At 40.7% G+C, this 25,695-nt stretch overlaps 1 protein-coding gene across 1 annotated transcript in view; it reads left to right on the top strand.

Annotated features, from left to right (window-relative positions):
• The window catches only part of LOC111874293 (cardioacceleratory peptide receptor-like), a 309,517-nt gene that overhangs the window by 170,473 nt on the left and 113,349 nt on the right, over window positions 1-25,695 (top strand). The window contains exon 2 of the mRNA XM_033755399.1: window positions 25,151-25,286. Coding sequence (XP_033611290.1) covers window positions 25,151-25,286 — 136 coding nt within the window. The remainder of the gene's footprint in view (window positions 1-25,150; window positions 25,287-25,695) is intronic.

Genomic DNA, 25,695 nt, shown 5'->3' with positions numbered 1-25,695 from the left:
GCCTTGCCTGAGACCCTACTGGTACCTATCGGAACCAGCCAGGTAGGGTAGATCTGTATTCTGTGCCTTGCCTGAGACCCTACTGGTACCTATCGGAACCAGCCAGGTAGGGTAGATCTGTATTCTGTGCCTTGCCTGAGACCCTACTGGGTCTTAAGTGCTCCAATGATCCCAATCCACAAGACTTCCGCTCGGTCTACAAGTACGTCCCATCACTATCCTTCGGGATACAAAATAGCGACTGGCTAGTGGCTGGACGGCCGAGGGGTTGGAGTTCGAGTCCCGGTATAGTCAATAATTTTCTCTTCTCCACGTAGTAGATCTGAAGTCCACCTATCCAAGGGCTACCAGGGACTCTATCACCGGTGGTAAAGCGGTTGGAGCGTGAAGGTGACCACTCACCTCCAACTAGTGCGGAGGTCAAGAAAATGTGGATCTATACATCCACCCCCTTATACGCCTTCATGGCGTAATGCTTAATTAGTTAAGCATACTGAAAACTTTCTTATTTCCTTGGCACTACAGCCCCAGTGGGCCAAGGCCTACCTCCATGAACTTCTCCGTTCACTTCGCTTATTTCTTGATCTTACACATTCGGTAGGACTCTTTGGGCGGGTGATCAGCTCGTCGCAAGGCCTCTACCTGTACACAAACACAGAAAAACGCACACAAACATCCATGCCCTGAGTGGGATTAGAACCCACGATCCCGGTTTCCAAGCAAGCGAAGACAGTACATGCCTTAGACCGCTCGGCTACCGTGACCGGCTCAGGGACAACCTTACCTTTACCTTTTATTCCATAGACTAAACATAGAGCCTTTCTTGAGGATAGGTCGTTCAAAGGTTGAAGAAATTCGTCTCCCCTTTACGACTCCAAGGGTCATGATCCCACCACTCAAACCTGTCCTGAACCAGTGGATTCCAATTCGCTCCCTCACACCTGTTCTTTTCAGCCAAAGAACGTGCCCAGGCTTTTCGTGCTGTTTCGTAACAAATAGGTTTCTAAAGTGAGACTTTGTTAAGTAGCCCTGTAACCTGAGAACACTATGACGCGGTGGCGAAGTACACAATTAAAGTACTTAGATCATTTATTTTAAATAACGTTTAAGTGCTGTATTCCTGTTTTCGTCTCTCATCTTTCCATGGCATCTTCCACAGAACGCGGATTTCGGGATCAGTAGATACATGAATTCTAATTATGGGTTAAATTCAACAAAATAAACAATTCGCAGCTTGAACCATGTTTCGAATCAATACTTGCTATGAGTAACAAACAAATATGAGAGAATATATCATTTTTACGTAATACATATGAGAATGTATGTATGCATTATATAGGTAAAAAGATAAAGTTGTCCTTGTGCTTAGCTAATTAAAAACTACGTCATGAAGACGTATGGGTAGCTGATGTACAAACATAGGTTTTCTTGACCTAGGCACTAGTTGGAGGTGATTTGTGAGCTTCACGCCACAGCTGCTTTACCCCCGGGGAAATAGCCCCTCATACACATTGGATAAGAGGTTGAGTGGGCGCCAGAGCCGGTCTTGACTCTGTGGAGAGAAAGAATTCTTGACCCTACCAGGACTCGAACACTAACCCCTCCGCCGTCCAGCCCTTAGCCAGTCGCTATACCGACTACGCTATTCTGGCCCCACGTATGTAGCTGTAGTTTGACATGTAAAACTACTGGGCATCAAGCAGAATGACTGTGATTTATATACATCCAGACTCACGAAATTTGCTCTCATAAGTACGTATATGGTACTTACTTACGCTCTGTCAGCTTCTCAGGGCTCTATAGCGGCGACTGCAAGGATGATGCAGGACGATGATAGAGAAGGGTTCGGGAGAACGATTTCGTGGCATATTTTAAAATATAGTTGTAATATATGTGTGAGAAAAGACTGAAAACCTATAGCCCGAACACGCACTATACTCATTTAATAGTTCCATATTCGTAACTATTACAACAATAACATTTATAATACAGCATCCATCATGACCTAAACACCCCCCCCCCATACCAGAACTGAGAGATACATAATTGTCGATCCTCTTATATCAAGAGGCTGTACCAATGTTTGCCGCAAAATGCACAAAGTTGTTTATTGCGTAATTTACTTGAGTTATAAACGTAAAGCTGTCCTTGCAAAAAGCCGTGGAGGCCTGTAGGATTGTGAGACGTTGAGGCTCCCACATTTCTCTAGACCAGGGGTCTCCAAACTTTTCGAACCGCGGGCCACATTAGGTAATTCAGCACTTTCAACGGGCCGGATAAAATGAGAAATTAATAACTCTAGGTATATGAGTTTTATTGAAAGCACAGAATTTCATAAACTAAATACAAAGTACGTGAGAATAAATTATCGTATATTAATGACAACAGACAGTAGCAGCAAATGCTCATATTTTCATCACAAATTATAATAAAACAATTAATGTGAATGATGGAACTCTTTTTGCATTCTTAAAATCTGATTAAATTGAGGTTCAAATCTTGAAACGCTAATCACAAGTAGCGACTTTAAATATTCATCGGATAAATTTGCCCTGCATTTCGACTTGATGTATTTCATCTGGGAAAAAAGTTTGTTCACACAGATACGTCGTCCCAAAAATGGAGATAAATTTACAAGCAAATTTCTTTAAATTTGGAAATTGCTCAGAGTTCAGAAATTTATAAAATTCGATCAAATTTTCTTCCTTGTATTTGTTTCTAATGTGATAATTTTCCGGAAGTTCAATAATTTCCATGTGAATTTGACTTGGGACATCTGCAGCATCACAGTCAAACGGATTTCGAAACAATCTAATTTCCTGAGCACTGGAATCCAAATCAGCAAATCGCTTCCGAAATTGTTCTTTCAAATCTGAAATGACTAAATTTGCAAACGAGGAAGGAAATTCTGCTTCACCCTTTTTATGCAACTCTGCACAGTATAGCATATGAACAAAGTTACAATTTTTCACTTGGCTTTCCAGAAGTATCAACTTTGCTCTGAATGCCTTGATAAGTGCAAATAAATCACAGACTAAGTTATTTTCACCCTGCAACTTTAAATTCAAATGGTTCATATGGTTCACCAGATCAGCAAAACTGCTAATTTCCAAAGCCACTTGGTATCTGATAAAAGTGGTTCGTGATGGTTTTTCTCGGTAAGAAATATATCAATTTCATTCCTGCGCTGAAAGAAGCGCGAAATAACCTTTCCACAGCTAAGCCAGCGAACTGCTGTATAATATGTCAGGTCAATAAGCTCGGAATCACATTTACCAGTATTCACTGGAAATTAGTTCAATTGGCGCATTTCTGCACAATTCTTTCGCGGGCCCGATAAAATCACATCCGCGCCGCGTGTGGCCCGCGGGCCGTAGTTTGGAGACCCTTGCTCTAGACAATCGGCTCACTGATGGCAGTCAGATTGTCAGCCTTACGCGCCGGCCGCGTCCCCCCCCCCAAAAAAGAAAAGATTCCTGGTACTCATTTCTGTTAGACTGAGCCGACCCCAGGGCCATAAAGCGGGTGGAAGGATTAGGTCAACTGAAAAGTCCAGTGACCTCATCGGAGTACGAAGCCGCGACCTTCCGGCTTGTAGCATAGTGCCTCAACTAATTACACTACCGCGTGCTACTAACTTACTTGAGTTATCTGATGTAAAATCAACTCATCATATTCTATCACAGAATACAATCATTGTTTACAACAAAGTGCAGTGTAAATTGCTTAAGTTAGTTTAAACTATTTTTGTTCACCTTATTCGGATTATACGTGACCTATTAAAGAGACGAAAAAGAACACATGGATGTTTCTAATTGAAAACAGAAGAAAAAATTAGTCTTTATAACTTGTGTTTTGGAAAGTAAACTGAAACTGATATCTCTGTGGAATATTACCTATGCTTTTACAATGGTACAACTAGTTTGTTTCAAGAGGTAAACTTCTACAACAACAGCTTTTTCGAACGTGATGCCAAAGGTCATGGGTTGATAACATTCTCTATCAATATTTACACAGCATGAGGTGCAAATTTTTAATCCACACTGAAGCATTTCCAGTTCTGCGAAAGAAGTAGCTCAGTTAACTGAACAGTTTTTTGTTTTGTTCAACTTTTATATGTCGTTCTAAGAAGCTGCTGTTCCCCCATCTATACATTTATGGATCAACATGTTCTGAATTCAAATCGACTGTTTTGCTGTATTCTGCTGTAGAAGGTAAAGTCGCTTGTTTTGTCAAGTAGACCAGTTTAGCCAATTCTCATTCACTCACAAAATTATTTGTCCCGGCGCGTGGCTTGACTGGCTGCATTCGCAGTTTGAATTCCAATTCACGTGAGAAGGTAAAACTGATCTGGTTCCTGAGTCAAAGAACAATTTTGGGATTTGAGGTTCTAACAGCGGCGGTTATGAAGAGCTCTATCTGCTGGGATACAACGTAGTGTAGTCCGATGAAAGTCAATCTCGAATTTTATCTTCTGGGTTGTAACACCGTGTGGTTTTATATATATTTAGTATATATATATAGAGCGTCCGCATGAAAGGTATCCAAAATAAAAGAATATACCTCGAAAACTAATTGTCGTACACGTATCCGGTTTATGTCATCGGAAAGGAGAACTCTGGAAGTTTTTTTCTTTCATACCCGGCTTACGCGCCACATTTTTGCCACCATGTTAGGAATCACCTGGACAGAGAGATGGCTGGGATATGAATTGGCAGAGGTGGACCAATCGCTTGGCCTCCTAGGTCACCAGATTTAACCCCAACGGAGTTTCTCTTGTGAGGTTATTTGAAGAACAGTGTCTACCAGGTTAAGATCAACGATCTTCAACACCTGAAAGCCTGCATAAGGGACGCTTTGGCTACAGTAACATCAAACATGCTTCAAGCCTGGATATTTGTCGTGCAATTGGTTTGAGTATTATTATTATTATTATTATTATTATTATTATTATCATCATCAATTCCACATGCATAAATCAAAGTTATCAAGAACTGAGAGAAGTAAAACTTATGCATGTTTTAACAAATTCCGCGACTGAGCCCATTATGAGCATTTAAAATCATGTGGGAACATGTTTCAACCTATCCCTGTGAGTTGAGTATTCCACCGTTTCCTGTACAAAATCAGTCACTTCTCTCTTGTCGTTCATGCTCAGTCGTGTTTAAGATTTTCTACCGTTGAGATCGTTGTGGTAGTTCGTAATGATGGTGCAAAGAACGAATATTAAGTTTTGTTTCAAGACGGGTAGAACAGCAACTGAAACTTTCCGACTGATAAAACAGTCTTATGGTGACAATGTCCCCCCTTAAAAGGAGTTTTAATTGTATTTGAATGACTTAAAGGATTCAAAGACGGAGGTAAGGATCTTCAGGATGATCCAAGAAGCGGACGTCCTTCAAGCACTCGAAATGGAGACACAACAGCAAATGTCCGTGAAATGGTGACACAAGATCGTCCGTGGGCTTTCAGAATGATGGCGGATGAATTGCACACCAATAAGGAGACAAGTCGTCAAATCCTCCATGAAGATTTAAGGAAGATGAAGTGGAAGAGCTGCGCAAATTCGTCCCACACAGACTCACGGACGAGCAGAAGCATCAGAAACTCATATCATGCGAAGGCTTCATCCAGAATTTTCAAGAAAATCCCGGTTTATTTCTTGCATTGTTCTCTTTAGTAATGTGACAACTACCCTCAAAGGAAAGAGGTTTCAGGATGTGATGCCCGAACTGAACGTTATTTTTGGAGGCCTTTGCTGACTGTTTCCAAAGATATTTGAAACGATTGAACAAATCTATTGAAGTTGAATCGCATTACTTTCAATGGAAAAGAATTATTTTTTTCTTTCCTAGATTAAAGGACGTGGGAATCCGTTGCGCTGACCATGCCACACCCTCTACCCTCAAAAGTTGGCACTAACTACGCCGACAAGCGGCGGACGGTCTGTCGGTGTAGTTAGCTTATGGACTAAAGACCACGGAAGAAAAAGTATTCTTCATTTCTTTTCTAACACCAGTGTTGGAAAGTTATTCCCCGACCTTGTATATTTACTGTGAATACAGTTAGTTTTTAATGACTGGAAAAATCATGGATAACACAACAGCAAGAAACAATTCAGCTAAAGCAAAGTAATCATACATTTCTCGCTTAAACTCAGAGACACAATGCTACTTAGAAGTAGGTCTCTGAAGTTCTCAGCTAGTAAGATGCAATGTGCCTTATCTGCAAAACTTGGAACTCTATACACAAGCCTGAGTAGACATTTCGGAGATAGCGAGTTATTCAGATTATTAAATGGCACTGCTTGAAATTAGTGATAAACCATTTCACATGCAAACCTCCAAACGTCTAGCTATTCAGCCCGAAGACACATTGTGCCTTTAAACACATTAGCAACAGACCATGAGTGAGAACATATAAATTTGGTAACAACTGGATTGGAACGCCATTAAGCCGGTTGGATAGGTAAGCATAAAGGAATGACCTACCTACCTCATGGGTTAGGTCAGTGACATTGATTATTAATGTCAGGCGCGCGATGCGTAATAGTCTGTATTACAGGGGCCAGGAACCGTGAATTCTAAACGTTTCACTATGCAGCTGATGATTCATTCATGATGTGCCCATCCTTCGGTATGCTTGTGTTAAGAAATATGTCCAAACTGACTGCATGTTAGGGCAGGGTCAACCAAAATGTTAACTGGGATATTTATTGTCACGCCACTGATTATGATTTCTGTGTTTACTTTGTGTGAAATGAAATGAGATTTGTAATATCAGAAGTTCTCAATGTGTTGAGTATGAAAATTACAGTCTTACAGGATTCCATGTGGTGTAGTTTGGTAGAGAGATGTCGATGATTCGGAGACACCTGATGCCTCCTTTTCAAGGTGTATTCTGCTACCCTTAAGATGTAAGTAACAAATTCCTCCAAACCATCACTAGATATCTACCAAACTACATGAAATCACATGAAATCCCTCGAGGGTAAAGCGGCTGGGGCGTGAGGCTGACCATTCACCTCCAACCAGTGCCGAGGTCAAGAAAATGTGGATCTATACATCCACTCCCCCATACGCACAGGAACAACTTCACATATTATCAGTTATACTAGAAGCCATGGGGTCCAAAGGAGATAGGAACTATTTTGAAATTCCATGGTACTCAAGTTAGGATTTAGTGGTAAGCACCAAGCATATCGAAACTCTTCTCGGAAGAAAATGATCTCCTGCCTACTTATTACATTCTGTAAGGCCCGCGCCAAAGCTCAAGAGGTTAGTCGCTGGCTTCCCACCGCGGCGCCCCGGCTTCGATCCTGGGGTCTTTTCAAGTGGGATTTGTGGTGGACAAAGTGGCGCTGGGCGGTTTTTCTCCGAGTATCTCGGTTTTCCCTGCCAATCTTCATTCCACCAAATTCTCCATCATCATAATCACCCGGGGCAGGTACAATAGGCCAATCAGTGGCCGCCGTGCAGAGTGGACCCAGTTGAAGTCCACCCCCCACTAAACGAATTAATTAATTACTACATTCTGTACGCCGAACAGGTTACGTTGCGTAGACCTGTAAGGCATAAGAATTTCTAGCCGATATAAAATTAAGTCGAAAATAACACTAACAAAGGCATAAAGCTTGCAAAAGGATATTTAACAAATAATTTAAGAGTGTTATAAAAGCAAACTGCTCTAAACAACAATAAGGTAAAGTTAAGTTGTCCCTGTTCTCAGCGAATTAAGCACTACGTCATGAAGGGGCATGGGGAATGGGTGTATAGAGGTGAGTGGTCAGCTTCACGGGTCGGCCGCTTTAACCTCGGGGAAAGGGCCTCCGGTACCAATTGAATAGGAGGTTGGGTGGACCCCAGGGTCGGTTTGGATATTTTGGAGAAAAGAAGATTCTTTACCCTACCGGGACTTGAACTCTGGCCCTTCAGTCATTCTGCCCGTAGTAAGTCGCTATACCGACTACACAACCCCGGATCCAAAAACAGTAATAAATGAAAACAATGTTGATTATTAAATTAAAAGGAAATTATTCTGTACCTGAAGTTGCCACAGCAGTTGCTAAGAGGAGTTGTATATTCTGTGATACAACGCCATGTAGTCTGGTGGTTGACTTTCACTTGACTTTACCTTATTCACGGGTGGTTTGGCAAGTAGGTGGGTAGACAGTAAACAGAGCTATAACCAAGATGATAGAACTCTTCCAGAGGAAATTAAATTACAGAAATATCTGCTAACATCCTGGTCATCCTTTTCTATTCCTCATGGTACATAAAAACCGAAGGTTCAAATTTTTTCCTTACGAATGACTTGGAAAAGTCATCATGAATGAATGAAAAGTTGGAAGAAAGCGACCGGAGACAAGTGAGGGCATCAATCCGGAACTGGCATGGCGGCAGTGCGCAATAACGCGACAAGTACGAGTAATTCGGTGTAGCCTAGGCTCAAAACACACAAACCTATTCGGCAAAAGAAAAACTTCGTCGGTAAAACTAATAAGACAAATAGGCGGACTGTTCTGTATAAAATTCTTCACGATTTTCCTACGATCCTCTCAGGTACAATAAATACTTGAATAATATTTAAATATGGTAAATAAACGCAACTTCCCAATTTCCCTTCTTCAAAATTCATAACCATGTTCTCATTTAAGTGTAATATCTTCTGAGATATAACGTTTGAAGTCCGTTGATAGTCAGCCGACGTTTCGGAGGAATATATTGTTTCCATCTTCAGTGTCAAATAAGCCTACAAAAATACTAGCGTGAAAGCAGATGACAAGACGATTCAGTATTCTCTTCGTTTATTCGGCACTGAAGATGGAGACGTTATGTTCCTCCAAAACGTTTTCTGACATTCAACGGAATGCACGGCGTCATATCCCAGAAAATAGTACTTTTCATAACCACAGCAGCGAGAACCTCAAATCCTACATACTCCCATTTCACGCCATGTAACCTTTGCAGTTGATAACGTATGCCTGTTTAGTTAGTAAACAACAACAGAATCATCCTTAATTAGTTTTACTTATGTTTCGGTAATTATTATGGCTCTACAACCCTTTTGACTTTGATCGCCTTTTCAATTTCTTAATCCTATACACAGTCGCAGGACTCCTTGGACGGGGAATGAGTTCGTCGCAAGGCCTCTGCCTACACACAGAACAACACAAACACATAGACATCCATGCCTCGAGTGGGATTAGAACCCACTATCCCAGCGTTCGAGCAAGCGAAGACAGTTCATGCCTTAGACCGCGCGGCCAGTGTGATCGGCTTTGTTTCGGTAATAGATTCCAATACTTGAAGCCTCTAAAAACCCTGACTTTAAGAATTATAAACCAATGCGGTAAAGACCTTTGAAGAATCGACGTTTAAAAACAAATGCGCCTTTGTTTTATTCCGTTTCGCAGATGCAAAAAATAAGAGGAGAGAGAATATAAGAGACAAGTGAACTGTTGACCTATTACAGTTCCATTGCCATTAATGGGCTAAATTTACGACTGCAGCATTAATGGGAAACGTTTGTCGGACATATTTCTTTTATTTCCATGAACCCTGACACCGGTCTTTGTAGCCAAAAGAAACATACGGTACTCCGCCTTCGGTGAGGCAAGAAGAGAGGACAAGCGTCTGTACATCAGAACAACTTACACTGATGTAAGATTTGAGGATTTCACGGCGTTTACTACGAAGAATGCCATCTTCTCGGGTGTGGCGCCATGCAAATCTTATGTAAACCGACGTTTCGGAGGAACATATAGTCTCCATCTTCTTCTACCTTGAAGACGGAGGCGATATGTTCCTCCGAAACATCGGTCTATACAAGATCTACACGGGGCCAAATCTCAAAATACAGCATGCTTCAACTTGCATTGATACTATGGCTGAATTTTTTAGATTCGAAACAAGATGTACAACCTAACCGTACTTCCTGCTTGAATTCCCCCAATCATAACGACTTCTTCCAGAAAATAAACACATTTCACAGAAACCTCGCAGCCGGGAATGGTATTCTCAGAGAAAAATGAATAAGGAACAGGAATGGGATAGACACGTTTACACGTCCATGATTTATTCTGACCGTCTTACAGTGCATACACTTATTCACCTTACTCTTCTCTCTTGCACTACAAGTTTCAGCACTAAAGTGCCATCTTCAGGTGCTTTTCTATGTACGTCGAACTACTTCATTGCATGCCCTGTTGTCCTTATACTAAAATAACTAAAATATATATTCGTCATATATAATGATAAATTTTAAATATTAAAACTGTTCTGGATTTGTCATCCTTATGTCGTATCTCAGTATGCGAGTCACACCTATCTTCTTCTATCGGAGTATTCTTCCTACTTTCGTGTGTGTATTGTGCTTTGTGTTGTGTCTTGCTCCTGTGACTGCGTGTGTTATACTGCTGGGTCTGCTGGGTATGTGTATACGTTTACACGTATATAAAATTGCGTGGTATGTAGAGGGAGGAAAACTTTTCTGAATTTTAAGAGCTTTCTTAACTATAAGAAAATAATTAAAATTTTCTCTCCTCCACGTCGTCACTTTCCCTGTGGGTAAAGCGACCAGGGCGTGAAGATGACCACTCATCTCCAGCTAGTGCCGAGGTAGAGAGCATCATAGCTATGCCTCAAATTCTTGACATTCGTCAATATTTCATACGAACTTGTTGATATGCTTCCGGTCTCTCTCCATACATACACAAATATGTATGGTAGTTGCATATTTAATAATAATAATAATAATAATAATAATTTAATAATATTTAATAATAATACTGTGACGATTTAGGGGTGTTGTGACTTTAGAAGGGGTATGGATTTGTGAATGGATTAACTGACCACTTATACGCAGCACTCGGAAATACAAGTAATTACAGCGCTATCGCTAATCTCCACACTTTACTAATCACTGAAACACCCGCTAAGCTTTTTCCAGCCTCCTGTCTTCACCAGCCGTTTCGTGGAAAACACCATTTTCGTTATAGTCCAACAGTACCTCAACCGTCGCATGCGCAACAGTTTCCGCGGGAACCCGTTCGCCGAGAAGTTGCCTACGGATAGTCCGAGTACGGTTAAAGTGTTTACAGGCCGTTACCAAGCAATACATGTTCCTTCTCGAGGTCTTTGCATGGCAACAGCTATATATTGTAACATGTTGACCCCTACCTCCCCAGCTGCACGTAGCTGTAACGTAGCGCTCGCGTAATAGGCGAGTAATCACCCCGCATCCTGGTAGCTATGCAACGCGCAACGCGCGGTGACGTCACGAGCGGAGCCGAAGTGAGCCGAGCGGAGCCGACGTTAGCCGAGTCCCCGCGACCATGAAGCTATGCAAAGCGAATCAACAGCGGTGACGTCACCGAGGGATATCGCGGTTGCTAGGCAGCAGTCAACAACTCCGGACAGCGTGGCTAGCAACAAGGCACCAGACGACAATTGTCCGATCAAGGCTACATAAGGAGCAGCGAAGGCCAGTCAGTCAGTGAGTCAGTCAGACAGCCAGTCCTGGAGTCCTGGAGCTACCGCCGAGTCAGTCCTCGAGCTACCTCCGAGTTAGTTCCGAGTTAGCCAGCAACTAGTCAGTTGTATTCTGGCAATTGGAGTGTACTATTTGTGATACTGCAGATAGCAGTAATCGTAAATCTGTAATTTGGGTGATTGTAAGAGCGGATGTGAAATAAAATTCGCTACATCAAATACATCGTGAAGTTATTCGTCGCGATATACGCCCAATACGCGACAATATGCTACAATAGCATATGGGCGAGATGATAGCATCAGCCTTACGGCCCTCTATACGTACGTGTTTAACAGCTGAAGCGGTAGTCAGTGTGAGAGAAACAAGTAGGAACTACATTTGTGCAAATGTTTTGTTCATAACTAACTAATTAACTTCTTGGAGCTGAGCCATTATTGAGAAGCCACCAATTGTGCAGCTACTCAAGAACTTCAGGAATGTATAGAATCCGACGGTTCATTATCGTGTCCACAAGAGCCCTCCAGTGGCCTCTATCTTGATCCAAATCGATCCAGTCCACACCACCCCATTCTATCACTCTAAGATCAATTTTAATATTGTCCAACCACATCCGTCTTGGTCTTCCAAATAATCTCTTTCCTTCTGACTTTCCCAACAGTATCATGTATGCATTCCCCTTCCCCCCTCCCAATTCGTGCTACCTGTCCTGCCCACCTCATCTTTCTTGACTTGATAATTCTAATTATATTTGGCGAAGAGTACAAATTATGAAGCTCCTTATGATGCAGTTCTCTCCAACCTCCCGTCACTTCATCTCTCTTCAGTCCAAATATTTTCCTCAGAACCCTGTTCTCAAACACCCTCAGTCTATGTTCCTCCCTTAATGTCAGAGACCAAGTTTCACACCCATACATATCCAGGTGTTTTGTTCGTATATTTATTATTTACTAGCCGTATCACTGTCGTAAAATACTTCTAAAAGTCATACATCATCGAATCAACAAACAAACAAAACAAACTCCGTGGCCCGTAGTCCGCGAACTATACCGGCCGAGACACATCATATCTAGTTCAGAAAAGTCAGCACCAGGGAACCTACAAAGGAAACAGCGAAAAGAATTTAGTGTTCTAAGTAAGGCCCATCCGTGTTCCCAAGAAAGGCCCGGCAGGCCATTTTGGGGACAATGTTCTTCCTTTCATATTGAAGTATTGCTAAGACTATAAACTCAAATTATTGATGCTCGGAGATGAAGAAGGGGAAGAAGAGGGTTTATTATCTAGTGTGATTGTTCTTTTTATTACCTTCCTTGGCCAGTAATGGCTGAACAAATGAAAAAATAAAGGAACTCAACATACGTAAAAAACTGAAAATATCTTCGATAGCAATTGATGAAGGAATGTATGTAAGGACAATATAAAAATAAAATCCTGTTCTAGCCCCCGAAAATGACCAACAGTTTTTTACGATGTACTCATCACTAGAAAATTGCATAGGAAAACCAATAATCCATGACGGCCAGCAACAAAGGCAAGCGCCTCGGCTGCTGTTAAAACTTTATTTAGCAGCCAGTTGGCCCGACAAGAACAAGAATCGACAGAATGACAAGTCGTCAAGAATGAACAAAGCAGGAACAAAAAATGGGAGCAAGTCTTTCAAAGAGTGGTCCATCACAGCAGTAAGTACTTAATGAAATTCTAATAAATAAATAAATAAATAAATAAAATGAAATCAAAATGACACGAATACGCGAAATTTATAATAAGGACATTGCTATAGATTCTTTTTTTAAATTCGCTTAGTGGGGGGTGGAGTCCAACTGGGTTCACTCGGCACGGTGGCCACTGATTGGCCTATTGTAGCTTGCCCCTGTTGATTATGATGATGGAGAATTTGGTGGAATGAAGATTGGCAGGGGAAACAGAAGTACTCGGAGGAAAGCCGCCCCAGCGCCACTTTATCCACCATAAATCCCACTTGACCAGACCCAGGATCGAAGTCGGGCCGCCGCGGTGGGAAACCAGCGACTAACCGCTTGAGCTATGGCACGGCCGTGCTATAGAATTGCTAATGCATTCAATATAACAAATATGATCGCGATTGTAGGGTGACTATAGACGGGGTTTGATTTGATAATCGGATTTATTGAACTCTTACAACACGCAACTACAAGTAAGGATTATGCTCTCACCGTTCTTCATCCTTCTCAGATCACTATTGGACACACTACTTCTTCTCAGTCTGTTAGAGTCTTAAATATCCGTTGCTTGTTAGTGGATGTCCGCCTTCCTCTCTGTTCCCGAACTGTCCACAGCTTCAGCTACCAGCTTCTAACGTCAACAACTCACTACAACTGAACCCCAGCGGTTCAGTTATAAACTTGTCCTGCTTTCAACAACACAGCACGGACCGTACAGAAAACACCATTCCTCTGTTGCATGAAATTCTTACGTTCATGCATGTTATGGCGCTTACGTGATCGCTACTCATAGCAACTATTGTTGTTTTCAGAGCCCTTACTTACCGACGGCTGTTGCATACTTGCTTATTTCACAGTCGTTGCCTAGCAACGCGTCTACATAACACAATATGTTCACGAACATTGTCGTCTCAATTGTTGATGATTGGTAATACATGCGACCCTGAGAAAATGATTAATAGCGTACTTGTATTTATTTTTAAGTTAAAAATGAATATTTCCATTACAGTTCCCCATTACAACTTGAAATTCTTTAATTTATCATTTAAGTTCATTAATTTACGCCTTAATAAAAGAAAGTAAAGTTTAGGGGCCGGTCACGGTAGCCGAGCGGTCTAAGGCATGCACTGTCTTCGCTCGCTCGGAAGCCGGGATCGTGGGTTCGAATCTCACTCAGGGCATGGATGTTTGTGTGCGTTTCTCTGTGTTTGTGTACAGGTAGAGGCCTTGCGACGAGCTGATCACCCGCCCAAGGACTCCTACCGAATGTCTAAGATCTAGTAAACTGAAGTGAAACGGAGAGTTTCATGGAGGTAGGCCTAGGCCCAAATGAGGGCTGTAGCGTCACTGGGAAAAAAAAGTTTAGGGAGATCTGAGATAAAATTATTCTACGGTTTTTCATATTTTCTTCTAGTGATCTTAATTATATCCACACAAGTTCCCAGGCAATGGTTCTCTAACACACATCACTCTAATTAATTGAGGTAGTAACAGATTTGTGTCATATGAAGTAACTTCTAAATTCTTTCTCTGTACGCCTACTTTGACCTATTGGACTAATTAAGAAAGACCCCACGCATATTATTTTGGACCTACGTTATTCATAAGGTCCACTTGTAAATTTTTTCATGTCATTACTATGTCTTATTTATTCAAATATGTCATTCCGTAGATATTTAAGAGGTTGCTAGGTTGCTAACTGAAAAAAAAAATGTACCCAACATTTCAGTATTTCAGAGTGAATCACAAGAAAAAAAAATACTGAATATAAGATGGATCTGTTATGATACATCTTCCTCATGTCTAGAAATCCCTAAAAGTCGCATTACCGAAATTATATCACGTTCGAGGTGAATATTGTTTTCCTTTTTTTTGCAACCAAATGCAAATTGGGTAAATATGCCAGTAACACAACAGCTAACAGGAACAAGTTCTAATGAAACCACAGTATTACCAACTGTTGCAAACAAAAATCTGCACATAAGTTAATGTAATCTCAGTTAAAAAATTTCATCGTTTCGGTAAGGCAAATTTTAGACACCCGGTATATCTTATATAGGGAGAGAGACAGCACAATCCCTGCATTTACCGCACAGAACCCCTTTACGAATTAAGCTCTATACAGCAATTAGTGTCTCTTTAGTCAATGTCCTCGTCATTAGAATATTTATAAACTTGTATTGGTTTGCCTAAGTCTACAAAAAAGTAGACTTACCAGTGGTTTCTCGTCTTGAAATGGGACAGGGCTCTCACAATTGATGGCTACGTCTCCTGTCCAGGCAGCTGTAGTAATTACTCAACACCAACCTACTTACCATGATACAACAGTTTCTGATATAACTGAAGGAAAAGCCATTACTAGGTTACGGCACAGTAAGGAACTCATCAGCGTAACAACGACCGTGCACGCAACACAGGAACAGCGTTTTCTGTGTGGTTCACGCGAAGAAGCGAGATCACCCAACAACAAACCTACAACTCTTTTCTGCTCAACCAAATTATACACAAAAAACTATAGAAACACACATTAAACTTTTTTCTCAAAATAAAGCAAAAGCCAAATAGGGTCTAATGTTAGGGTTCGCGTATTTAATGCCTTACTGCTGGCTAGAAGTCAGTTTGCATCCGGAAGATCCTGCGACAGGCCACCTCGATCAAGGTTTTCCGTGGTTTTCCTATATCCTAGAGTAATGCTGAGTTGGTACCCAAATTCCACGTTGCACTGCATGCTTCACATGCAGCCCTAACAATGATAACGTCAAAATTTCTCCCTAATATAGCCCTCCCAACGTTAACTCAAATTTTATTATAATGCACCCCTTCCAGCGTCATATATAAAAATAAAAAATTCCGATCCTATGCTCTACCTATACCAGAAGAACAAGTGGGTACTGCCTGGGAACCTTCAAAACCTGAGATGTAATTTTCACCCCCCTAATGTAGTGTCTCTCACTACAAACTTCCCTTTCATTCTTCTCTCTCTCTCTCTCTCTGTATTGTTGGAAGTGGTGTCTTCTGTGTGGCTCGTGCCGAGGCTATATAAATAAAAGTCAGCTGCATTTAAGTTGCCAATGTAGTATGAGATAAGTAAGACAAGTATGATCTGCTATGAAAATCCTATAGCGACAGAGGATTTGTGTGTAGTGCAAAAGGAAGAACTTTCAGTAACATTCTATTAGTGCGAAATGTACACTCGACGAAAGGCAAAGCATATTCATAAGAGATAACACTATCTTCTCGTCAAAAAGGATATTACATTAGGACTATTACCGCAAGAGTTCAGCTGAAAAAAAAAGAACTCTGTTCGTGAGTCTCAAGGGACTTAACGCCAAGACGAACTGGTGGCGGTAAATCGCCAGTCGTAATGCAACTTTGGCACTGACTACAAGATAATCTTGAGACGGCAGTTAGAAAAATACGAGGTAGGTGTGAGATGGCCGCGGGAGCAGAGGAACGTCCATTGTCGGAAGGTGTAACCAGCAACTCAGTGGGAATATTAGTCCTTGTGTGACAGAGATTTGCAAAGTGTAGTCACGAGTTGTGTGTTAAAAGTGTCCAGTAAATCCGATTACTAATATCTATGGTGACTCATGCAAGTGACAGTATAACACATAAAATCCCGTCCCATAATGTTATATGATATGTAAGGTAAAGATAAAGCTATCCCTGTAACGAGCAGTGGAGGCCCATAGGGATGTGTGACGTCAAGGCTCCCACATTTTCTAGACATTCGGCTCACAGATGGTGGTGAGGTTGTCCGCCTCAGGCGGAGGCCGCCCTTTAACCCCAGGAAGATGCTTGGTACCAACTTTTCTTACAGGATGAGCCGACACCAGGGCCATAGCAAGGCTTGAAGGATTAGGTCAATTGAAGAATCCAATGACCTCATCGGGAAACTAACCAGCGGCCTTCCAGCTTATATCATAGTGCTTCAACCACGCTACCGTGTGCCCCCTATACAATATGATGAGGAGATATAATTTCTCTGTGCAAAACCCGTAAAGACAGCGGACAGAATATTAACGAATAAACTAAATAATATTGGGGCCGCGCGGTAGCGTAGTTGGTTGAGGTAATATTCTACAAACCGGAAGGTCGCTAGTTCGAGTTCCGATGAGGTGTTTTTTTTCCAATTTACCTAATCTTTCCAGCTGCACTATGGACCTGGGGTCGACTAAGCTTCTGACAGAAATGAGTACCAGGAATCTTCCTGGGGGGCAAAGGGCGGCAGGCCAGTAAGGCTGACAAGCGTACTGCCATCTGTGAGCCGACTGTCTAGAAAATGTGGGAACCTCAAGGTCTCACAACCCTATGGGTCTCCACGGCCGTTGCAGGGAGAGCTTTACCTTTTCGCTAAATGACATTTGCATTCGCTGATCTTGGTGGAATATATATATGACATATACAGAGAGGCTAAGATCTTAACGAAATAATTTCGTGCTTCTAACTACTGATTTCGTTTATTAATAAAGCCGAAGTCGTTATTCTTGTGTTTAATTTAATTATTTAGGAATAAAACTTATGTACACCGCGATTAACATTTCATCCTAATTAGTCAATACAACGAAAAGTAACATAACCATATCTCATTAGCATGTTCACCCCTTTCCATATTCTTCTCCCTACCCTTATACTTCTTTCACCTTTAACATAACAGATAAGATGAACGTTATCTTCATTTGGGGGGGGGGTAAAGATTCGCTGAAACAAAGAGAAATTTAATCTCTCTGTGGCTCTACAGTCCTTTGTTGGACCTTGGACGCTTTTTCAGTTTCTTAATCCTATACACAGTCGGTAGGACTCCTTCGACAGGGTATCAGCCTGTCGGAAGGCCGCTACCTGCATAAAGAACACAGATACAGAATAAAAGCACACAGACATCCATGCCCTGAGCTGGATTCGAACTCACGATCCCAGCGTTGGAGCGAGCGAAGGCAGGCCATGCCTTAGACGGCGCGACCACCGTATTCAACAGCGAAATTTAATACACATTGGAAATAATTTAAATGTGAACATAGGGGTCAAATTAACACTCTCATTAAATAAAATAACTGTCATCAATATCGGGAAACCCAGAACATCTTAATTTACTGTCTCTGTGTTTTACCTTACATTTGAATTTAAAGTTATTTATTTTGCATGCTCTTGAAATTGTGACACATTGGTTTTCTAGCTTAATATCATGTCTGAATCTAGGCCAGTATTCGGATTTTCTTCTGTGTGTGTGTGTGTGTGTGTGTGTGTATGAGCTCTTGCGCGCGCACGTGCGCGTTGTCCTTAATCCTTCATATTTGTAGCTAGTAATCTTCTCATTTGAAAGTTTTACCTTCTCTCAAACTGCTAATTGTTTTAGACTAACGTATCGTGTTAAATAATACCGTATTGCGTAAACACGCTATCGCGATTACTATGTGAGGGTGGTAATGAAGATGTTGTAACGTTTATTTTTGATCCCAGTATCCAAATCTATTCGCTGAATAGATGTGAACATTGCTGACGTATCGGTAAATGAGTCTGTATGGTAGTATTCAAATTAATTACTAATCTTCATTCTTTCAGTTGCCTCATGCTTTTAATTAACGCAGGTTTTGTTGATTAAATGCTACAAATTGTCTATGAATGCTACTCCTCTCATGACAGTACAATGAACTATGAATGTAGGAAACGGAAGAAAACGATGCTAACTGGAGACGTATTGTTACTAATAGAGCTGAGCCCTTCTTGAGAAGCAGCCAATTTTGCAGCTACTCAAGAATTTTTTAGCACTTTATGGAACCCGAAGGTTCATTACTGTGTTCACCAGAGCCCTCCACTGGTCCCTATCCTGAGCCAATCAATCGAATCCATACCATCCCATCCTATCTTTCGAAGATGCATTTTAATATTGTTCACCCACCTACGCCTTGGTCTTCCCAGTGGTCTCTTTCCTTCTGGCTCTCCCACCAATATCCTATATCGCTCCTGGTCTCCCCCATTCGTGCTACATGCCCTGTCCACCTCATCCTCCTTGACTTGATCATTCTAATTACACTAGAAAAAGAGTATAAATTATGAAGTTCCTCATTATACAGTTTTCTCCAACCTCCCTTCATTTCATCTCTCTTCGGTTCACATAACTGGAGACGTGGGGATTTCCAAATACTCGAAAGGCAGCCGTGTCCATTTATGTGAGCTAACAAGGCCAGTTGCTGCGTTCCGTAAGTGAACATGTATTTCACTTTGTAGGCTTAGACAATGCATTCAGTCTTAAGGGAAACCAACTAGGGATTGGAATATGTTCTTTCCAGTATCGCTAGACTGCAGCAGGTTTTCTGGTGACTTTTCTTGTTGCTTAACGAAAGATAAGCTTAGGTATCATCGTTCCAATTCTTGATCTGATTAAAATAATTAGGTGTAATTTGCAATAATTTAATTTATGTTTACCTGAATATTTCTTAGTAATACAGTAGTAATTCCAATAGGTAAGTGTCAAGAGTATTGCAATATATATTCACAGTTCCATAGTTTATATTCTCCCTTTAAAATTTGAAAAAAGCTTGCTTAGGCATGGAGACAATTTTAACATTACTTAATTTGAATATCCTTATCTTAATACTGGGGTGGTTACAATTTCCCCTGTGTATGTGTAGTGTTATGGTGTCCTTCCTCTTAGTCCCAATTAACGTTAAACAAAAGGAGTATCACCTACAGTCCATAATACGAATATGAGAACGTGACCAAATTCCCACGCAGTTCAACTTTCTATTTCCAGAAGGTGAGTGGGCAAAGAATATAACTTTCTGTATAATTATATGGGACGATAATACTGACCTACAGCCTTCCAGTTCTTCACGTGTGAATTGACGCTGACAGGAACGATACTGGATGTAAGGAAAAAAGGGGCGTTACAATGCGAGGCTTATTCTTATATTTCTAACTTTTTCTTTTGTGTTCAGCTCATAAAACTTTTTTTCGACAGCTTATACTCTTAGGTCAGGAATTCTGGAGAACATAAAATAATGCATTAAAAAGTTTTTTTTTCATTTCTATTTAAGGAATTTGAATTAAATTTAACAATTCTAGATGATAATTTATTATTTTAGTGTCACAATATCAACATATATTGATATCCCCTTAGACAATAATAACAACTATTCGAGTCTATCAGTACTTTAATCTACCAGATGTTCAACAACAGGCCGTTTGCACTACAACCAGAAGTACAACTTTCCGCTCGTTGTAAATTTCTGAAGTCTTCATATAAATATATTTCATTTCCATCATGTGTAAACTAGTGTTGCTTATTTAAATGTAGTAGCACTGTAAGGAGAAAAGTTATCAGCCTCAAAACGAAGGAGAAAATGGAAATAGATAATGAAAGAATTTCGTCCTACATACGGGTACTTAAATTCTGCGTCCATTTCATAAATAAAAAATACACCTTATTTCGTTTGTAAATGATATCCTTATTGCTGGCATAACATTTGCATGATGGTTAATTTATTCTGCTTAAACGGTTAAAATCCATGTAGTTCATATAACAATTTAATGATTGATTTGTTCTACTTAAAGGGTTAATATCAAGATGTTCTCGTAGAAAAGAACAAGGTTAAGGCGAAATTCCGATGCAATACGGCTAATTCAGCATAATACGTCGGCTGACAGTTTGTAGTCTGCTTCTGAAATTTAAATGTAACCTATCTTACACTCTGAAACTTGCAAATGAGTAGAGGAGACTTCAGGATAGCGCTCTGTCCATTCTTAATCTCGGCGATTACATCTAATAAAAATAAATTTAACAAAAATTATTAAATTAAATATACAAATTTAAATTCTTTTTTGAAACACCTACAACATATTACATTTATGTTGAACTTCTAGTTGAATAGCTTAACTGCTAAATGGACATCTAAATAATAAGCCNGGTAATGACTTAAATTTTCAATCCCAAATTTGATCCTCAACAGTGGATAGACGTACCCGTGCAGAGAAATCCATATCTGCTCCGAACATACTTGAGAAATAAAACAGAGTTCGGCCTCCTTCCTTGGAAACCTCTAATTGTGTGATCCAGTTAGCATTCTTGCCTCATATGCGAGAGGTCGCGAGTTCAGAAGTCTCCATATTTCACATCCATTCTCCTTGTCACTATATTTCAAAGCGATATAATTTATGTTGTTTGTTTTACGGAAAGACTCAGATGTCTTCCAATTAAATTAAATGCAACAAAACGTCAGACACGAGTCCTGCTATTATTCATTTGGCACGACTATCGAAGTAACATACAGAAACACACAAGAGGAGGAGCCCAAGTTCTGGTGATCTCAGTGTATTCACAGTTTACTTTGAAACTGTTGAATAACTGTCATCACACCAAAGGCATGGTGTTCATGTTGATATTCTTAACTTTTTAAACGTGACCACAATGTAAATTTGTACTTTTAAAATAAATTTCACCCTACACAACTGAAATACATTATATTGTCACGTGTTGGGCATATGACACGCGACAAATAACCTCACGCCGTCTTGGATATAGCGAATTTATTCCACTCGCTCTTACATTTACACAATTTATAATCTCAAAACTACTGCCATCTGCAGTGTCACAACTACTTCTCCTGCTCTGATTCACTCCGGCGAATGCTAGACTGCAACTGGCTGGTTACTTCCCCTCACTGACGAATACTCCTGTTATGTAGCTTCCGCACTGACAACACAGAAAACAGTTACGTGATAGTTTTTACTGTTGCGTAACGTCGTGCTTACAGGAGTTGTTGGGGAACGTTGCCGAGAGTTGTTTATTGCTGCGTAGTAAGCGCGGTGTCCCCTGTTACGTCACAATGTGAAGTGCTGTTACGTCACCGCGGGAGGCGACGGAATGTTTACCGAGCGTTGCGTAATAATGGAAGGGGTGAGGGTATGTAACGTCACTCGCGAGACCGCAGAGTTCACGTGGCCCCTACTTCCCTTTGCGCCATCCATGTTACAATATTAATACTGGTGTTATTCTCACCTCAGCGGTTCGCAGCGTTGTCTCAGGATCTTGGAAGCAGAGGTAAAGTCTTCCTGCATTCAGACGTCATGAAGACGTACCGGGAAGCACAGGTAGAGGTGCGCGAATTCTTCACCTAGGAAGCAGACGGCGGTGAATCGTTAGCTTCATGCTCCTGTAGCTGTACCCTCGGGATCTACTGGCTATGAACCGATCTCGTCGTGATAGCAAAGAGAAAATATGCTCCTACTGGAGAGGGGAAAATATTCTTTCAGCCCGTCGACATAATTTCAAAGAAAAGGATTATATGTTTTTCAATTGGCAAATAAGGGATTAACGAACCTCACAAAGACAGAAATTTCCAAATAGATATAGAATAAACATACAGACGACAGATACCATGAACCCCTTCCTGGCACAACGCATTCGTGTCCGGAATAACTGAAGGGAAAATATCCTTACTGCACTGATTAGAAGGAGCTGGTCGAAATCATATTCTTTGCATTTTACAATCGCCTCCTTATCTTATAAGTTTAACTGATGCGTATTCCGACCCGGGTTGCAGCCTCCTAATTTACATACAATAGCTGAAGTCAGGCCTACCTTCACCGTACACCTCATCGTGCTAGTATGCTTCTGAAAGAAAGTATTGTACGTAACATCGCAATGTCTATAAATCTCCCCCCCTCCCAAGTTTTCTTGATATCACATTTCAACATCATCATCACCATCATCATAAGTTAGCCCACAATCCCTTTTAAGATTCACTGCAAAAGATTGCCTGGGGTTCACAGAAACCAATAAATCAGTACTAGTTAAGAAACCGGCTTCACATGCCGGGCAGTCCTTAAGAAATCTATAGGTGAAATATGAGTCTCACGAAGACAAGAGTAATATCGAGGTCTTCAGGGTTATGATACCGTATTGTTGCCTGTTTACTGAGGTTTGAAGGAACCTTCTGTCTCCATAATTAGAGTTGAAGTAAATAAATGTAGGCACATTTGCCGATCAAATATTCAGTGTTGATACGTAACCCGAAAGTTCATGAACAACAGGTCTCTCAGTTACTCAACAATTTCCCAAAGTTTTGTGGAACCCGATGGTTCATTTCTATATTCGCAAGAATCCTCCAATGATCCCTATCCTAAGCTAGATGAACCCATACCATAATACAGTCATTATTTTCCTCTAACAACCATTTTCAAATTATCTTATGCCTATGTCTAGATCTTTCTAGTGGTCTCTTTCCTTCTGGCTTTCCCACCAAAACAAACTTCCCCCTCATGCGTGCTACATACCCTGCCCATTTCGTCTTCCTTGACTTGATCATTCTAATTATACTTTGCGAATGGTCAAATTATGAAGCTCTTCATTATGCAGTTCAAGAATATTACGAAAATACCCGAATTTCGACCCTTATCTAAACCAGTTCAGTACGACAGATATTCTTACACACTATTCCCCTAACGTGTTTTGTTTGTATTACCCCCGCTCTGAAACTATGATCGGAAAAAGTACAAATTATTAAGCCACTCGCTACCTTTTCCTTCGCCCTTCACTACTTTTAGTTCGCCCCAAAATCAGTACAGTCTCCTCATATTCCACATATATTGTGCTCTAAGAATGAGATATCAGACTGTGTACTCATAAAATGAACTAACCGGGACTCTTACCTGTTACAAATAAAATGGAAAAACAAAGGAATATGAACTCTGTTATATCATGATTTTACTGTACTCTCTTAAGGCCATCATAATTAAAGTGCTTAATCTATAAGAGTTTTCTTTTAGTTTAATGTACGTTACGTATTAAATTGGCAAAATATGGATCCAAATTATAACTGTCCCCAACTATTTCAGAGGGGAGCTAAGCTGGCACTGAAATCGGTTGGGTAGCTCAGGACATGAAATATGCAGACAAACACGGCCTCTATAATTCATTTGTTCAACTGAACTACCGTAACGCCCATTGAGAATTCAACGGAAGGACACATCATTCGTTACACAAGATTTCATGCTACAAACTTCCCTCGCTTTCTGCCTTATTCCTTTGCAGCCCTTCATCTTATAGAATAATACGCTAAGAGTGACGTTTAAAACTATTAGACACGATAACATGCACAAGCAGTCAATCGCAAACCGTTTTCCTTATATAGGTGTCCGAAAAATGATGGTTTGGTTTCGCAAGTCCTTGCGTCCGAATACACTAAAGGCCACAAAATGAATGTTGTACTTTTACATTCTTCAATTCAAACATTTTCACTAGAGGCCACCAGGGGTACCAAATTTTGCCGTTACATTAAGTCACTCCCCCAAACATCTTGGCAAAATATTTCCTGGAAGATGGATTGTCAGGTGTGGTTCAATTCTGTGGCCACATAGGAGCCGCAATTTCACATCCTTTAATTCTTTATTTTGGGTCTATGCATATGTAAATTTTATTCATAGTTCAAGCGGTTAGTCGTTGGCTTCCCACTGCGGCGGCCCGGGTTCGATCCCGGGTCTGGTCAAGTGGGATTTGTTGTGAACACTGGGGCAGGTTTTCTCCGAGTACTTCGGTTTCCCTTGCCAATCTTCATTGCACCAATTGCTCCACAATCACCCTCACCTATCATCTAGGGCTAGTACAATAGGCCAGAATTGGCCTCAGTACAAGGGATTTAGTCCCACCCTACTAGCAATAGAAGAAAGTAAAATATTTCCTAATATGGCGCCCCCTACCGGCTAAGACTATTTATGTAAGAGTATTTTGTCTCTCTTGGTCATTTTGTGAATATCAGCTTCTAAAAGGTCTGTTTTCCTTGTAAATAGTAGTTTATTCTATGACTAATGTAAGAAGTCTAATGTAGTCATATTGCCAGCCAACAGGAAGGTGTTTCGAAAGTGGCGACAATAATACGTGCTGAACTACACAGGGTCTGATGGATGGTCTCGTCTGCGCACGATTCATGTTTGTTTAACGGACTTGTCCTTATGTATTGTTGCAGACGGAGCAGTTTGCTGTCCTGTGGATTCTGTTTGCGCTCATCGTCCTGGGGAACGCATCCGTCTTGCTTGCACTTTTCATGAGCAAAAAAAGAAAATCTCGGATGAATTTCTTCATTATGCAGTTAGCATTAGCAGGTTAGATCACATATATCATAGATGTTACGTGTATTCTGTTTAATTGGGGTTCTCTGATTTTTATAACATCGCTGTTACAGATGAATATTATGTGTGATCATTACGATAAATATAATTACCAGTCATAAATGAAGTATCAAAATTGTAATTTTAAATTATATATGAAATCATTCTTATAGCAGTCCACAACCTCACAAAATGATCCCTTATTATACTGGAAGAAGTATAACTTTCTTATACACAATTGAGACCCTCAGAAAGACAGTAAATATGTTGAAGAAAGCAGTCTTCTAGGATTTGGCACCGTGTATGTGTGGTGTTAACCGACGTTTCGGAGGAACGTATCGCCTTCTTATATTTTTCCTTCTACCCTGAAGATGGAGGCGATACGTTCCTCCGAAACGTCGGT

Source organism: Cryptotermes secundus, unplaced genomic scaffold (assembly GCF_002891405.2).
Source record: "Cryptotermes secundus unplaced genomic scaffold, Csec_1.0 scaffold2013, whole genome shotgun sequence".
In the NCBI taxonomy this organism is placed as follows: Eukaryota; Metazoa; Arthropoda; class Insecta; order Blattodea; family Kalotermitidae; genus Cryptotermes; species Cryptotermes secundus.
The sequence above is the reverse complement of the archived record's forward strand: the minus strand, read 5'-3'. Positions and strand labels throughout refer to the sequence as shown.